Source organism: Myotis yumanensis, unplaced genomic scaffold (assembly GCF_028538775.1).
Source record: "Myotis yumanensis isolate MYYU_CA2020_CCGP unplaced genomic scaffold, mMyoYum1.0.hap1 SCAF_13, whole genome shotgun sequence".
NCBI classification, from domain to species: domain Eukaryota; kingdom Metazoa; phylum Chordata; class Mammalia; order Chiroptera; family Vespertilionidae; genus Myotis; species Myotis yumanensis.
Genome location: NW_027223764.1, coordinates 41,326,422 through 41,343,391, shown reverse-complemented (window position 1 = coordinate 41,343,391; position 16,970 = coordinate 41,326,422). Strand labels below are relative to the sequence as shown.

The 16,970-nt window shown below is 56.2% G+C and overlaps 1 protein-coding gene across 1 annotated transcript in view; it reads right to left on the bottom strand.

Annotated features, from left to right (window-relative positions):
* Nucleotides 1-16,551, bottom strand: part of COL13A1 (collagen type XIII alpha 1 chain) — a 78,204-nt gene extending 61,653 nt beyond the window's left edge. The window contains exons 1-7 of the mRNA XM_070431927.1: nucleotides 16,531-16,551; nucleotides 13,789-13,824; nucleotides 10,856-10,882; nucleotides 9,615-9,665; nucleotides 3,243-3,278; nucleotides 2,481-2,507; nucleotides 1,624-1,650 (exon numbers count right to left, since the gene is read on the bottom strand). Of these exons, the coding sequence (XP_070288028.1) occupies nucleotides 1,624-1,650; nucleotides 2,481-2,507; nucleotides 3,243-3,278; nucleotides 9,615-9,665; nucleotides 10,856-10,882; nucleotides 13,789-13,803 (183 nt within the window). The 5' untranslated portion in view covers nucleotides 13,804-13,824; nucleotides 16,531-16,551. The remainder of the gene's footprint in view (nucleotides 1-1,623; nucleotides 1,651-2,480; nucleotides 2,508-3,242; nucleotides 3,279-9,614; nucleotides 9,666-10,855; nucleotides 10,883-13,788; nucleotides 13,825-16,530) is intronic.
* Nucleotides 16,552-16,970: the final 419 nt, after the last annotated feature.

The window sequence follows — 16,970 nt, the reverse complement described above, 5'->3', positions numbered from 1 at the left end:
GGAACGGTGCTAGTTCATGACCATCATGACTACTTCTCGATGCCAAGACTATTATGGTAGCGCCAGGCCACCAGGAAGGAATGACCCAAACACCTGGCATCCAAACCCCCTAAGCCTCGACCACAGTGGTAACATGGAAGTTTGTTCCTGCCTCGGTCTCTATTACTTCAGACATGTGCACAACATTCTTAGGAACAGGGTGGGGTCAACAAGAAACGCATTTGCAGAGGAAAGCTGGCTGGGGGACCTGGGTTCCAACACCAGTTCTTCCACCCACTACCTCCAGTATTGCACTGCCCTTCTTCCGGATATTTTAAGGACTTTCCTGCCTCAGGACCTTTGCACAAGCTAATCTTCCATGTGCTTCCCATTCCCTTTTCTCTTAGTTAAATCCTCAGGAACACCGCTCTGGCCCTCAGCCTGGGTGAGGTGCCATAGTACTGAGGTTGCTCAGGGTAACAGGAGCTGCCTTTTCATGGCACTAGTTATCAAGGGAATTTGTTAATTAAGTCAGGGATTATTTAAATGTGTGCCTCCCAATTACACTGGGAGTTAAAGGATGGCAAGGACAGTGCCATCCATATTCCTGTCTGTATCCCTAGTACCTGGCACAGGGTCATGCTGAGGATTAAGTGAGATAATGTATGTACAGTTCTTAGCTTCATGCCACCACGAAGAAAACCCGCATTAAATGTTATCTGAGTCTAAGTCAAGCGGACAGGCTGAGGTCCGAGGGAGCTGGGTTGCAGGGGTCCCATGGCAAGTTAGGGAGAGCTGGGGCTGCAGCCCAGGCCTCCCAGCTGACATCCCTCCCTCTTCGCTTCCATCTACGAGGTGATCTGCCTCCCTCAGTGGGCAGGGTTCTGGCCTCCCAGGCCCTGGCAGTGCCCCAGGTGTGGATGGAGAGTGTCCTCACCTAGCACTTGGAGCAAAGTACCAGCCTGAGCCCTCTGGGCAGGGAGACAGGAGCCTGCCCTGTTGCTCTCACACCTGGCACAAGCCCCAGGCCTGGCTGCGGAAGCTGGCAGCTCACAATGCCGAGGTGACCAACCCGGGAGGCAGGGCAGGTCCCAGCCGGGGCTGGCCCCTCTGCTCCTACTGGCCCCTCAGTCCCTCTGAGAACCGGCCCCTCCCCTAGAGCAGACAGCTCCTGCCAGGGGCAGACCTTTTCCTTCTGGAAGAAGTGGCCTGGGGAGGGAGACAATACAGAGAGGAAATTCTGGTTGAAGGCTCTGCAGGGGCAGAAGGGGCTGGAGGAAGGAGGAAACCAGGCCAAGGATGAGGTGCTGGAGGGCTCCCTAGACCCCCAGCGTGAGCGGTGAATGTAAGCTCATCCCCGAGGGAGCTACCTCTAACTCCGTGCGACATTGGCCAAGCATGGATTCCCTCTGGGCCTCCCTTTCCCCATTTTTCACGTGGAGAAGCCCCCGCCCACCTCTCCTCCCTTCACTGATGTGGGGCTCTCGGGGCATGCACTGTACACAGCGGGGGGTGGTGGTGGTGGTGGTGGTGGTGGTGGTGATTGGGGTGGCTGCTACTTTGCGTCCCTGTTGCCCCGTTGGTCAGGCGGTGCTGGGCTGATGCCCCACCCCTTGAGGGAAGACAGGAAAGCTGGGCTCTTACCATCTCTCCTTTGGGTCCGGGGTAGCCCTGGAAGGAGAAGCACATGAGGGTCCGGCACATGGTTTGCAACCCAGAAGCCCCCCTGCCCTGCCACACGTGGCTCCTCCCTCCATCGCCAGGTCCCGGGAGGTGAGTGGATATGATGACCACAGCCACCCCATGCTTGGCTCTGGCCTGCAGAGGGGAGTAACCAGGCGGGCAGCCAGGCCCCTCATCTGAGAGGATGCCAGCTGCCCAGGGAGAGAGAGTGGGTGGCGTCTGAGAGCGCTGGAAGGTTGAGCTGTCCCCAGGTCACTCCTTCCTAAGAGTAGGGAGGGGTCTCCTTTCCCCGTGAACATTTGTGTCATTCAAGCCAAAAGACTGAAATGAACAGGAGAGTTCAGGATGGGGAAGCAGCCTCCGTACAGACTCGGACGTGTGTGTGTGTGTGTGTGTCCACCAGGATGGGAGCCCCTGGAGGATGGGAGACGCAGGAGGCGCCCTGGCGGTGCTGGGAGCAACAGTGTGAGCGCGTGCCAGGCTCCTTTAGAATTAGTTGTTGGGCCGTCCCACCGAGCCCCCTTCCAGGAGCACCCAGCACCTCCACATTCTAGGGTGGCTCTTGCTCCAGACGCCAAAGGCCCCTCTTGGCGGCTGTGGACTTGTGCCCGGTGGAGGCCCCCTGGGGTCAGGGGTAACCCAATCTAATGGCCCCTCCTCCCTTCCCACTGGGAACAACTTCCTGCCCCAGGAACCGTCATTCTGTCCAAAGCTTCTTTCCGAGGAATTGGGGTCTTGCCGAAGGACTAAGGGACTCCCCGTTAGTGACCAGGACCAAGTGAGGGGGAGGAGCCTGAGGCCCAAGAGGGTCTACTCACCGGTTTGCCGTCTAGCCCAATGGGACCCTGAAAGCAGAAAGAGGACAGATGTGAAGGCCCAGCAGCCAGCTCTCCTGCCGAAGAGGCCGCCTGGGCAGTGGGTACGACCCCACCAGCTAGGGTTCGAGTCTCTGCTCGGCCACTGACTGGTGATGTGACCACGGCTAAGCCAGTTTCCCATCCTAAAATGGGGGTGAGACTAATAGGCCTTCTACCGAGGGACCTGGTGAGGAGTGAGTGAGGTGTTGCCTGGGAGATGCCCCGCACGAGGACCCGCTGGGGCCGTCACCATTGCTAACACAGGCCTCGGCCTCAGCCCCAGCCCGGTGGCCAGTGGCAGTGTGTTCCTAGGCAGTCAGGCTGGCCGGCATCAGGGCCTGTGGGAGAGAGCTGGTCCTCTGCCCTTTCTCTTGGGGTCACCTTGGGCTCCCAGGGAGGGTCCCAGGGCATCCAGACGGCCACCTGACTGCCTCCAGGACGGAGGCTGCCTCCCTGCAGGCATCACCTGTGCCACACTCCAGTGCCCAGGGTTTGCCAGCCTGTGACTGCTCTCACGGCTCCGTCCTGCCGCCCCTCCATGTCCATGCTCATTTCCTGGTCCTCACTTGCACTGCGCTTTCTCCTCGGCTGCTCTCGGGAAAGGCCGGAGGAGAGGGCCCTATTGACCGGGGTGGGGAGGGCAGGGCTGGCCCTGCATGAAGGTCACCCAGCCAAGCCCAGGGATCCCCGGATCCACAGCTAACCTCAGCTCTCCCCACTTACCGGAAATCCAGGAAAACCTCGGGTGCCCGGCTGGCCCTGAAAGGAATGGAGAGGAGTGAGGATGGTGAGGAGGAGACGAAACTAATCCTCAGCCCCCTGGTTCGCCTTTGCTCCCAGAGGGGCCTGGGCGTCCTCCCACTCCTCTGCGAACATCCACCGTGAGCTGGCTGCGCGGGGGTGGGGGTAGGGGTGGGAGTGGGGGGTGGAGGGGGTGGGAGGTGGAGTGGGGATAAAGGCAGCGACTCCTCCCAGAGCTGGGGGTGGGGGAGGGGAAGGAGAGGGCCAGCATCCTTTGGGTCTTCCTGGGAAGTAGCCCCCTGAGCGCCTCGCTGCTGTGGACACCCTGAACCTCAGCATATAAACAGGTGATGGAGAGCGAGGACATCGGGGACTCGGCCGGCGCGCGCTGAACCCCTGACCTGTGGTTTTCCAGGTCCTTTTATTTACGGTCATGACTCACGGCCACTTATCTAAGGACAGCTTGGCTATCAGCAGGTTCGGAAACCTGGCCTCCGAGATGCGTGTGTTCAGGCCGGACTAGGGGCGCCTGCTCACTTCCCTCTGAGCAGGCCTCTTCTAGTTGGGCAATTTTGGATACCCCCATCTTTGCAGGATCAATTCGCGCCCATTCTCCTGGGGGTGCAGCGGAAATAGAGATACTCAGTTGGAGACTACAAGCAGGTTCACTGGTTTATGGTCAGTCATCGGGACAAGAGATGTGCCCGGCCAGGTGGGAAGCAGCATGAAGCTGTGCAGATCCAGGGCTGGGGGTGGGGGTGGGGGGTGGAAAGAAGGCTGATCGGGAGGTCAAGGGTCACAGGTCACAGAGAGCTAAGACGCACCAGTGCTGTCGGTCTCCTTCTCAAGACCGATAATGGCTCTTGTCTACCCACACGCCATTCATGGCCATTCTCAGCTCATCCGCATCTGCCATCCTAGGTCCTTTCCTGCCTCATCTCCCCACCGACGCAGGCAATGGGCTACCCTGCCTCCCCCAGACACACCACCTCTTTCCCGTGTTTAGCTCTCAGCTTATAGTGTCCCCCCCCCCCCCCCCCCCCCCCCGCCCGACTGAGATGGCCACAGCCTCTTCCCAAGCTTGGGCTCTTGAATCTGGCTGCCTCCACCAACCATGGTTGCATGCCTCTGAACAAGTGCCTCTAACCTCTAACCTCTAACCTCTCCCTAACCTCTCTCTATGCCTCTAACCTCTCTCTGCCTCAGTGACCTCATCTGGAGGATGGGGATAGCAGTATAACCACAGGGACATGGACGCATGTTCAGTTATGTTTGCGAAGCCCTTTGAAATGGCAGCTGCCACCATCGGCTGAATGTTGGGTTGAACTGACTCTAGAAGCACCAAGGTTGCTTTTGCGCCTGATACTTCTTAGGACCCAAGGAGGCGTGTCCTTGCCAAACAGTAGCTTCAGAACCAGACCCTATCCAGAGGAAGATTTCTCCGGACCCCTCTGCTGTGACCCCGAAACATCACAAGCTGCTCCGGTCGTCCTGGAAGCTGTGGACACGAGTGCCCAGAAGCCTCTGCTCAGGAGGCATGGCTGGTGGGATGTGGACCCTGGCCCTGCAAGTGCACTAGCCAGGCACGGAGTATCCGCAGGCTCAGGACGGGCTTCGGGCAGGCATCCCGGAGGGCGAGCGGGAGGAGATGCCACTCATCTATCAGAAGGGGCCCTGGCTTCTCTCCTCTCAAGGATAAGTGATGCTAAGAATAGCAGCAAGCAGAAAACTCGGAACCCGTGCTCTGTGACCTCTGAAACCTCGCACTGTAAACTTAGGACTTCTCTGAACGCCGAGAGGAAGGAGAGGTCAGGAGGAGAGGGTTCCAAGAAGCCTCTTCAAGTCCCAGTTGGGCTAATGTTTACATGGTGGGGACGATCACATGGTTCGCTAATGACAGAGCCTGCCTGGTAGCAGGAGGCCTCTCTCCAACCCAAAGCCAAATCCAGGGCTGACCAAGGGCTTTTTAGGGACCTTGGGAAGAATGTTGTCATTGACCAAATGGAAACTGGGCCTCTCCTTACGGAAGAGGTTGGGTCTGGGGAAGGCACTTGGAGAGGCTTGGAACTGGATTTTCATTTACAACAAATTCTATACTGAGGTTGGACAGCTCTTCCGATGTTTATTGCTGGCCCTATTTATTTGTGAACAGCCTGTTTGTATTCGTTACCAATATTTTCTACTAGGTCAGCGGTTCTCAACCTGTGGGTCGCGACCCTTTGGGGGTCGAACGACCCTTTCACAGGGGTCGCCTAAGACCATCGGAAAACACATATATAATTACATATTGTTTTTGTGATGAATCACTGTGCTTTAATTATGTTCAATTTGTAACAGTGAAAATACATCCTGCATATCAGATATTTACATTACGATTCATAACAGTAGCAACATTACAGTTATGAAGTAGCAACGAAAATATTTTATGGTTGGGGGTCACCACAGCAAGAGGAACTGTATTAAAGGGTCGCGGCATTAGGAAGGTTGAGAACCACTGGACTAGGTTGCTTGTCTTTTTTCCCATTGATTTGAGTAAAGCTCTTTGTCAAGCACAGTGACTCTTTGGTAATCACGCTGCAAGCATTCTTCCCATTGGCATTTGCCTTTCTAATGAACTACTTTGTGCCAGATGGAAGTTTTACATTTATGTTGACAAACTTATCCATCTTGTCAAACAACAGTTTCTTGTGGCTTCTGGGTTTTATGTTGTGTTTTGAAGGTCTTTCCCAAGTTAAACATGAACCCGGCCAGCACGGCTCAGTGGCTAATCGTGGCTCATGAACCAGGAGATAGGGCTCATGCTGGAGGCAGCCGATCAATGATTCTCCTGTCATTGATGTTTCTATCTCTCCCTCTCCCTCTCTGAAATCAATAGAAATATATTTTTAAAAAATGATAAAATGTTTGCTCATGCTTTGTCCTTGCATGTTAGGGTTTCATGTTTTGCATCTAAGTGTTTTATTCATTTGAAATTTGCTCTGATATAACAAGTGAGGTAGATACTCAGCTTTTTTCGTTAGTTTTAAATGGCTTTTTTTCTAAGAGGCTTGTCCATTGGCCCAACATCATTTTCTGAACAATCTATGTTTCTCTCTGTTATGAAATCAAGGCTTTATCACAGACCAACCTACCGGTGCATTTGGCTTTATTTCTGGCCTCCCCTCTGTTTCATGTGTAGTGATACTTGCTCTGTTTTTATGACACACTTTGATATCTAGTAGAGCAACTAGTCCCCTCTGCACTATTACCCTTACTCTATTTATCAGAATTTTCCTGATATCCTCACAAGCTTCCTTTTTCCAAATGAATTGAATATTATTTTGTTGGTCTCTCAACCCCATAAAAATTAACTTGGCCCTAGCTCAGGGGTGGGCAAACTTTTTGACTCGAGGGCCACAATGGGTTCTTAAACTGGACCGGAGGGCCGGAACAAAAGCATGGATGGAGTGTTTGTGTGAACTAATATAAATTCAAAGTAAACATCATTACATAAAAGGGCACGGTCTTTTTTTTTTTTTTTTTTAGTTTTATTCATTTCAAATGGGCCGGATCCGGCCCGTGGGCCATAGTTTGCCCACGGCTGCCCTAGCTGGTTTGGCTCAGTGGATAGAGCATCTGCCTGCAGACTGAAGGGTCCCGGGTTCAATTCCGGTCAAGGGCGCATGCTTGTACAGCATTTGCAACTGTCTGTGGTGTAAATGCTCCCACCATGGCTGGTTTCAAGCTCCCAGTGTGATGGCACTGAACTGGGAGGGGTGTGAAGGACTGGCTCTAGTGAGCCAGTGTGAGCCAGCTCAGAACGCCAGCCCTGGGAACTCCAGCTGCAAATGGAGGGCCACTCCCCTGTGGGATGTTGCGAGGACATCTCCAACTCATTACGCTCAGATTAAACTCACTTCTCCCAGCAAACTCTGCTCTTCCCTCCGGGGAAGGCACCCCATCTACTCTGTTACCAACTCAGAAATACGGGATCACCTTGGACTCCTCCTCCCTCAATCCCCATTTTTATTACGTTCCGCCAATTCCACCTCCAAAATATCTCGCCAGCCTCGCACTCCCACCAGCCCCAGGGACTGTCCTCCAGTCCGGGTCTTGACTATTGCAGGTGCCTTCTAGCCAGGCCCCGACCTGCTGCCTCTTCTAAACATTCTCCATTTCTCCATGCTGGGGAGGGGAGGGGGGTGGGCACAGGAGATCTTTCTAAACTGCAAATCTGATCTTGTCCCTCCTCAGCTGAACGCAGCCCCAGGGCTCTCCCCTGCCCTCAGGAGAAAGTCTGACTCCTCACGTGGCGCCTGCCCCGTCCTTCCTGGTCACAGCCTTGCTCATTGCCAGTCTCACCCTTGCTTTGCTCTGGAAGGAACTTCCTCATTTCTCCAGTCGTTTAGAAGGAGCTATCCCGCCTCTAGACTCAGGGCTCCTCCCCAGCCTGGTACCCGAGTCACCTCTGCTCGTCCTCGATCACACGATTTAGTGATTCCTTCCTCCCAGAAGCCTTCCCGGCCTGCCCCCACCCAGATCAGGTGCTTCCTCCGTGTCCCCACAGCTCCCTAACCGCCCGGGCTGAGCAGTGACTGCATTGTAAACACTAGGGCATTGCTGTCTCCTGTCAAGGGGCCAGCAGCTGCAGCCAGTTTGCCTCGTGTGCCCTGCCTAGCATGCAGGAGCTGCCCAACACATGTTAACGGAATAAATACACCACGAAACACGCAACATGTGTATCGGCCTAATGAGGGTGTCTCCTTGTGAATAGCAGCCTGCCCCTGGATGGAGCTGCTGAAAATAGAAGGGGGGACAGCCTGTCTGACCTTCCCAGGCTCCAGGCAGCCCGCCTGGCTCCACCTCTCAGCTCACAGCGCTCACCATCGCCCCTCCCTGGCTGCTTAGCTCATCATAACTCCCTCTCTTGGACCTCACCTCGCAGTTTCCTCTCTGACCCCTCTCCTTAGACTGTGGGTAAAAGAGAAGACTCCTGCTTTCTATTGGCTTGCCCCATTGAAGGCAGGAGAGTGGCAGGCTGAGCTTCCCCCATCTATGGGGCTAGCCTCAGACTCCCAGAAGCTGTCACCAGAGTAGAAGGTGCAGCTCCCCTCGCCCTCTCATTGTAAATAGCAGGTCAGGAAAAGCACATAGCACAGTGGTTCTCAACCTTCCTAATGCCTCGACCCTTTAATACAATTCCTCATGTTGTGGCGACCCCCAATTTCATTGTTACAAATGGAACATAATTAAAGCATAGTGATTAATCACAAAAACAATATGTAATTATATATGTTTTCCGATGGTCTTAGGTGACCCCTGTGAAAGGGTCGTTTGACCCCCAAAGGGGTCTCGACTCACAGGTTGAGAACCGCTGACATAGCAGAACATGGAGAGGGTGGCCTGCTGCTGTGGTGGAAGCCCTGAATGCCAGGGTCCTGGGTTCTGATCCTGCCCTAGCCTCTATGTGTGGGACCCTGGCCAAGCCCCGTCCCCTCCCTGGACCCGTTGCCCCTTCTCAGAGGGCTGTGCCTTCTACGGCTGAGGTCCTTTCCACTCTGACGGCTGGTGATTTTGATTGATTTTAGAGTGAGAAAGGGAGAGGGAGAGAAACATCAATGTGAGAAAGAAACAGCAATCGGTTGCCTGATCTGAGATGGACCCACAACCTGGGTATGTGCCGGACCAGGAACCAAACCCGTGACCCTTTGGTGTACGGATGATGCTCCAACCACTGAGCCACACTGGCCAGGGCAATGATTGGTGATGTTATGGCAGCCCCGTGGCTCAGGCATTCTTTGAGAAAAGCAGCCAGGCCTTCTTTCCAGAGTCACCGCATCTTCCCACATCAGCACCCACGTCACCCACTGGTCCCTACGGGAACTTATCTACATGGAATCCTCTCTGACCTTCCCCAGCCCCGGCCGCTGGGCGGAGGGAGTAAGACACAGGGCCAGACTAAGCACAAAGGCGCCTCTGAGGGCGAGAGGTGGCTCGGGCCTCCCCGGGGCAGCAGTGGGTGGGGATCAGGGACTCTGTGCGTGGGTATTTGCTCCAGGGGCTCCCAGAACCAGGCTTGTGCCCTGGGAGCTGGAGCACCCCCTCCCGGCGGGAGTGGGCACGTCCTCCCCTTTGGCTAGAAACAGCAGGGCCACCTGGCAGCTGCTGCAGTTTCGTAATCTAGAGGCTGTAATTTAGGTATATTTAGTCAGGCCACTCGCTACCATCCACAGCAGCCCTGAGGCCTGGCAACCGCGTCACATGTGGTGTCTCCACACCCAGAGGCAAAGCCTCCACCCCAAGTCCTTTTCATTAACTCACCCATCCCGCCCCCGCCCCCCCCCCCAGCCCCCAAGAAAAGCAAAGACCACTCACAGGGGGGCCTCGGGGCCCGATGATGGACATCCCGGCATCTCCTGGGGCCCCCTATGGAAGAGAGAAAGCAGAGAGGGAGAGGGAGAGGGAGCCGGGCGCAGGCAGGAGGGGAGAGGGTGGGAAGAGAAGAGTCAGAGGGAGGGGCTGGCAGGTGGGGAAGGAGGAGCATGCCAGGGTGGAGCCAGCAGGAGAGGGAGGACAGAAGGGCCAGAGGATGCACAGCAAGAGGGAGGTCAGGGGAGAGGAGGCCCAGGATGGAGGAAGCATCCAGGAAAGTTTGAGGAGAGCAGCGGGCAGGCGGGAGGGACAAAGCAAGAGGAGATGTAGCAAGAGCATAGGATGTGGGGACCAGGAAACAGGGCGGTAGGAGCCCAGGCCCAGAAGTGGGAGAAGAGGATTCAGTGCAGTGGTGGGCAAGAGGGCAGCACCGGGGGAGGGGTGGGTGAGGAGGGGAGGAGGCAGGGGGAGAGAGAAGGGAGGAGCACAGCTCAGCCATGGCTGCTCAGGCCCCAGAAGCCTCTCCCCACCGCCCTCCTCAGTACCTCTCCGACCTGCCCCTGTCCCACCCAAGTGTCCAGCCCCCAGGCTTTCTTCCCCACCCCCATCCCCATCCCCAAATACCCATGGGGCTGCCCACCCTGCAACTGAGGGACAGCAGCTTGCCCCCTGGATGGAGCTGCTGAAACAGAGCGTGTGGGCCCAGCACCCTGAGCCTGAGGCCGAGCTGCCTGGAACTTCCTAGTCCTGGCTCAGGGTGACACAGAGGGGTTCTGCATGGAGGGGAGGGCAACAGAAGGAGGATGAAGGTGTATGGAGCAGATGGGATGAGAGGTGATGCTCTGACAGAAGGACCCAGGCAGTGCCTGCTGGGAGCGGGGCAGGAGGCCGCATCCCACTCAGAACAGGGATGTGCTCTCCCTGCCTCTGGGAAGGGCGACTGCCCAAGGCCCAGAGTCAGAGCTGCAGGCACCGGCACAGGCAGCTCAGCAGGCAGCGGGGTGGGAGGACCCACTCGCTAGGAGGCTTGGGGCTCAGCCCAGGAATCCCAAGACCCCAGCCTGACGGTGTGGAAGCTGTTAGGAAACGGCGTGAGAGGCTGAGGGCCCGTAGGCCCAGCTGGCAGCTCTGCTCCCCGGCCATGCCAGCGGGAGGGCTGAGCTGGGGCCTCTGAAAGCCCCCAGAGTCCATGGGGTGGACGCAACGGCCAGGGCGGAAGGGCAGAGGGGAAAGTGTGGACTCACCTTCTCGCCTGGTTGGCCCTTTACTCCCTGGGGCAGCCACATGCAACACAGGGTGCAGGGGAGAGAGAGGGAGGGAGAGAAAAAGAAAGGATGAGAGAGAGGCGCACACACAAGAATCTGTGTTAATGGCACAACAACCAAACAAAAGAAATCGCCGTGAAATGAGAAATAAAACAAAACACAGATGCTGACACATGACAGGTCCCGCCTCTGGCAAGCACCGCGTGTGCATGGCTATTGCCTCAGCCCTTGGTCTGGCCCCAGCCAGCCCCAGCCCTTCCAGATAACAGAGGCCTTCTCCAAGCCTGCGTACGTGTTTGCATGTGTGCGTGCGTGTGTGTGTGTGTGTGTGTGTGAGAGAGAGAGAGAGAGAGAGAGAGAGAGAACACGCAGGTTGGAAAATCTGCCTGAGAAGTCATGGCCCCATCTGGGTGGCCATGGGGAGACTTTCCCACGGACTGCGTTGTGGACTGGGATCTGGTTGGTGTGAAGGTCTAACTGAGCACCAAGCACAGCAGACACACCAGGAGTCCTTAGGGCTGGCCAGGCAAGATGGCGGGCGAGGGGTTGGAGCAACATGGGAGGACAGATAGTAGGACACACACATCTGGAAGGATGGAGGATGGATCTGAGATGCAGAGGAAACTGGGTAATGGCCCAGGGTCCCTGTAACCATAGTGACCAGTGGATAGGCAGCCCCACTGGACCCTAATCCTTAGAAGCCAGTGGTGCCACCCCTGGTGAACCACGGGACAACTCCTCAGGCATTTCACACCTCCTGGCCACCCCAGTTCTTATCAGGTGGCTCCTGCCGGGACTACTACTGGGCAGCCAAATGGGCCCATTGTCACATTTAAAATAGCACAAGCAGCAGGAAACCCTCAGCTTGAAAATAGCTGTGTGGGGAAGGAAATGGGGAGACCTCCCGTGGCTCTGCCTCCAGTCCCACCACTGTGGGCAGGACTAGGCTCAGATGGATACTGTCTGGGGGAACATGCCCACAGGCCCCAAGAAAGAGGGCAGGAGGGCAGCAGGAGGGGCAGGCCCTGAGGGGCAGGCCCTGAGGGGCAGCAGGAGGGACAGGCCCTGAGGGGCAGCAGGAGGGGGCAGCTTTCATTGGCAATCTGCCCAGCAGCCTGGTGGCTGCACTCTGAGTGTAGTTTCCGAAGCTTACCTGTTAGGCACAAAGAGTTTAGAGTCTGACCGTCAGTTTGGGTACAAAAGCCAACTCCACCCCAGCCCTGGCCTGAGCCTCAACATTCCCATCAATAAAGTGGGATCCCTCTTGGAGGGCTACAGTGGAGACTGTGCCTGGCTTAGGCCCACCCACAGCAAGCCCCTGAGAAAGGCTGGCTGAATGTCCTTTCCCTGCTCTCCTCAGAGCAGGACCCAGTGCAGCTTGGGGGACTCATGTCTGGAGTCAGAGAACGGAAGGAGGGAGTCAGGGCCAGTGCTGTGGTCTGGGAGGTGGGGGGAGCGCCCATGGCTGGGCCCTGGGGAGCTCAAAGCTCTGTGACCTGGAACGCCACTTGTCCTGACCCTCTGAAGCGTCCTGGATCCTAGACCTAGGTCCTGAGGCACCACCCTAAGGATCAGACCCTCCTGAGAGCCGTGATGCCAGTGTTGGGGAGGGGAAATAGCATTGCCAGGTCAAGGGCACAGGTCTGGAGTCAGGCTGCCTGGAGTAAAGCCCTGATCAGCCACTTCCTGGCCATGTGACCTTGGGAAAGACACAACATCTGAGCCTCAATTTCTTCACCTGAAAAATGGGGGTGGAAACGGCGCCTACCTCCTACGGTTCTAGTGAGGACAGAGTGAGCGATGCACGGAGGCTCTTAGCACAAGGCCCGCATGCAGTTAGCACTCTCCAGCGTTAGCTGTGGTCTGGATGCCTTCGCGCTGGGCACCAGGCTCACACCAGCAAGCAAACTTGCACAAGGGTGCCATGCCCAGGCCTACAGCCGACCAGCCCGGGCGGTGAGGTGATGAGGAAAAGCATGTGAGTGACACGGAAGGATGGCAGAGGGGTAATCAGGGAGCACCCGAGAGCCAGGTTGAAGGTCAAGGCTGATGGCAGGAGGGGAGTTAGGGGCCAGACAGGGTGGTGGTGAGGCCGGGTATGGCCATCAGGGCCCTGGGCGGCCAGCCCGAGTCTGTCCTGCCCTTCCTAGCCGCTCAGACTCTGGAAGCCACCAGGAAAGTCCTAGCACTGGGACCTGCAGGCCCAGGGCCGGCCTCCCCACCCCTGAACACTCTCCTGTCAAACACTCCTGTTTCCCTTTCACCATCTAATTTTCAGCAGGAACCGTTACGTGTTTGACTCCCAGCCTCCTGGTGAGGGTTTGGAAGCACTGCCTGGAGCAGCCCTGCCTTCACCATCTTCTAGGCTCTGTCTAGGGAAGAAGCCTCCAGAAGCCGCTCCACGTGGTGTCCAGAGAGCACCTGGAGACTGCATTTCTCTCCCTGCCCCCGCCCCCACCCCGGGTCTTTTGCTCCTCTTGCTGGGGGCTAGGGGTGGTGGTGGTGGCTGCAGGAGCCGCTATACATCTGAGGGTGAGCTGCCAGCCTCAGGGGTGGAGAGGGTGGGAATCCTCACACTATCAAGAGGGGTTCAGGCTTCACCCTGTCCTCCTAGGGTGACGGGCAAAGAGCTTTAGCGATGCTTTTTCTTGGAGTTTCCCTTTGCCATGGCAGCTCTCTGGAGAGTAAAGCCACGCTGGAAGAGCCGAAGGGTTGAAATAAAACTCCTCTCCTCCTGGCCTGTCCCTCCTGCAGCTGACTTGGGCGGGGTGGGGGCGGGGAGAGGGAGAGGTCCAAATCCCCTGCCCTCTCCTCTGGCTGGGGCAGGCAGCATCTTGTCACGGTTTGGAGGACAGGCCAGCGTGGAGAAGCAAGCAATGGCCACCCAAGCAGGTAAAAATGCCCCAACTCACCACACGTCCAGGCATCCCAATGGCACCTTTGTCCCCCTGATGAAGGAGGCAGAGACAGTTAGATGCGGCTGGAGCTGGGCCAGTATGTGAAGGGCCCCCTGGGAACTGTGCACTCAAGACCTGGTTTACATGGGCAGCTGGGATGGTGCCCAGGCATCGTGTGAGTGAACTTGCCCATCTGACCCCTACGGACTGTTCTGCAAGCAGCCACCCCATCGCTATCTGCACTCAGGCCTGGTGCTGCGGTAAGAGCGCTCATTAGGAGTCTGGTCCCCAGCCTGGGTTTCCCTATGTGTTCCACTAGGGGTCCCAGGCTCTTCTTCCCTTAGATCCTTGCCACACTCAGCTTCCAGGCACAGAGCAGGGTGAGTGGCAGCTCCCATATGACAGATACGTGAAGCACTTTCCTAGATCTGCCTTTGCCAAAGCTGGGGAGCAGTGCCCACACTCCCCGGCTCCTCCCAGGCCCTCTGTCCTTCCACACCCCTCCATGCGGCCACCGCCAGCACCAACAGGAGGGACGGTGAGCCCTGTGGATGTGGCCACATCACGAGCTGCAGCTGCCCAGGGGGAAATGCTTTGTTTTGTAGCCAGGGTTACATCTTCTCACTCTGGAAATCTGCTTATTAAGTTTTGTTCCTCCTCCTTTTGGTAAGAAAACATTTTTTTGCAATTACACGTGTGCAGACATCATAAATTCTGGGGTGGGCCTGGGTTTGCTGGGAGCCTGCAAAGATGGAAAGCAGTGGGGGCCAAAACTCAGATGGTGTTTGTCCTGCTGAGCGGGCGAAGCTGGGCTGTGGATTCTCCTGAAGGTACGGGCATTTCTGGGGCGATTCCGTGTCTGCGGACTGCACTGAGGCAAATGCCCTGAGGGACAAGTAGTTCCCAAAATACACGTGGACGCACCAGAGAGTAGCAGTTGGCTCTGAAATTAGGCTCTGGTGACGTGTGCCTTGTCAAGACCAAGGGCATCTTGAGTGAAACGCTGGCCTTGGTTGTGTGGCAGGGCCGCGGCGTTGGCCTTACGCATGGCTCTGTTTCCTTAGCCTCCCTGAGCATCTGCACCTCGCTCATGGGCTGCTGGGTGGCGGCCCTGAGATGTCCTCTCTGGAAAGCTTCCTCCCGGTGCTGGCACCTGGGGAGTGTTGCGTAAATGGCATCCAGGGGGAGGAGGCCAGCGGGCCAGTGGATTTTGTGAGCATGTTTATCCTTCCCACATTTTGCATTTCACAATGGGCCGGCGTCAGCAGATCCCCTGGGGGTCACTCCCAGGTCCCTTCATGCAGATGCAGGAGCAGGACCGTGACTGTGGCTCAGTGGCCCTTTTCTGCCGCGGGCACGAGGCCCGCTGACGGTCGGGTGTGACATCCCGGTGGCCCACTTACTCTCGGGCTTTTGAATGTTATTGCAGGATGTGTGTTTTGGTTTCTTTTCATTTCTTTTTTGAAACTAATGTTCTTTGCAGTCCTGGCCATAAAACGCTGGGGTTCGGGACAGGCGCGGAGTGGCCAGAGACTGGAAACTGTGCAGCAGCCCCTGCTCTGTGAATTGCCCCCAAATGCTTTTTAAAGGTGGACGTTGTCAGAAAAACAAAGTCTGCCCACGTTCCCCCAGTCATCTGATTTCCCCCTCCTTGGGTTTCATGGGACCGATTCACCCGTCCTCCTCTGCTTCGGGGCTCGGACTTACTGGGCGAGTTTCCATTTTCAAGGCTAAATATTCTCCCACATGCATTTCATTAAGAAAGTCACTGCTGGACATGAATTCTAGAAGCTGTTGGATTAGCCACGAGGTTACAGTATAATCCATGTCCAAAGAGGAGTAACTGGGGTAAGAGGGGTGCACACGGGCCTGGAATTCAATGGATGTGGCCTTCGGCGCAGGGAGAGAGGGCAACCTGGTGCCAGCCCTGGGCCACACCTCGCCTCCGCCCTCTGGCTGGCTACGGCGTCTTGCCGAGTCCCTCTCCACCCAGGGGCCCACAGTCTCCAGTACTCAATGCATATGTGCCCCAGGCTACATCCTACAGAGCAATGCCTGTGAAGACTTTAAAGACGGTTCTCAGACATGGAGCATGGACCACAGGAAACAGCAGTATGGAATGGTGTGTGATAACAGGGGCTTCCGAGAGGTTTACGAAGGAAGCTTGGACCATTGGACAAGGGATGTCACCTCTCTGTGCCTTAGTTTCCTCATCAATAAAATGGGCATAATGATATCCATTTCACTGAGTCGCTGACAAATCAAATGTATGAAGAGTGATTGGCATAGTGCTTGGCACGTATTAAGGTCTCACTGAGAGCTGACTATTAGTATGATTTCTGCTTTTATTTCAAAGCCCCTATGGTTACTTGGCACAGCCTCTCTAGCTTTCAGATAAGGTAACTGGGGTGAAAACCAAGTTTTTGAGTGAGTGCACTCTCACCAGAGGGCCTAGGACAAGGCAGGGACAGTGGTCTTACTCCTAGCTGGTGTGCAAGAGGCTGCCCCTCTCAGGCCTCCATTACCGGCCATCAGTCTGGAAGTCAGATCCAGCGTGGGAGGGGCTGCGTGCTGTCACCTGCCTGTCTGGGCCCAGGAGGTACCGGGGAGCTTCCCCCTCAGCTATGGGCCAGAGAAGCTGGAGAGAGGCCGCTCGTCCCGCCACAGCTGGAGGAAAGCAGCCACCCAACCTCGCGGCGCTTGGGCTGAGGAAGAGCATGTGAGACAGACGCAGAAGAAGAAATGAAAGCTACTCACCGGGAGGCCGGGTCTTCCAATAGGACCCTGAAATAAAGGGGGAGAGAGAAGTGTGTGAAGGTCAGGGTAGTGTATACCTGCCCCACCAGCTATGTGACCTGGAGTCGCTTCTGCTCTACGAGCCTCTGTTATTTCATGAACAACATGAGGGGAGGGCCTTGATCACATTCAAGGATCACAGTCAATCCAGGCTGACAGCTGGCCATCATAGATTTCCCTATCTTCCTCCAGAGAAAGAGACAGCCCTTCTTCCCTCAGTCATCTGTTTCAGTCTCATGGTTCCCACCATTAAGAATTCTCTCTTACATCTAGTGCAGGCATGGCCAACAGATGTCAGCATGAGTGTGGACCCCAACGGGTTGAATAAAAACACTATGGTAAAAGGCCTTCTAATTGATTAGCAATGTCTGCCATGGGCATGAGGGGCTGGGCAGTGGTGG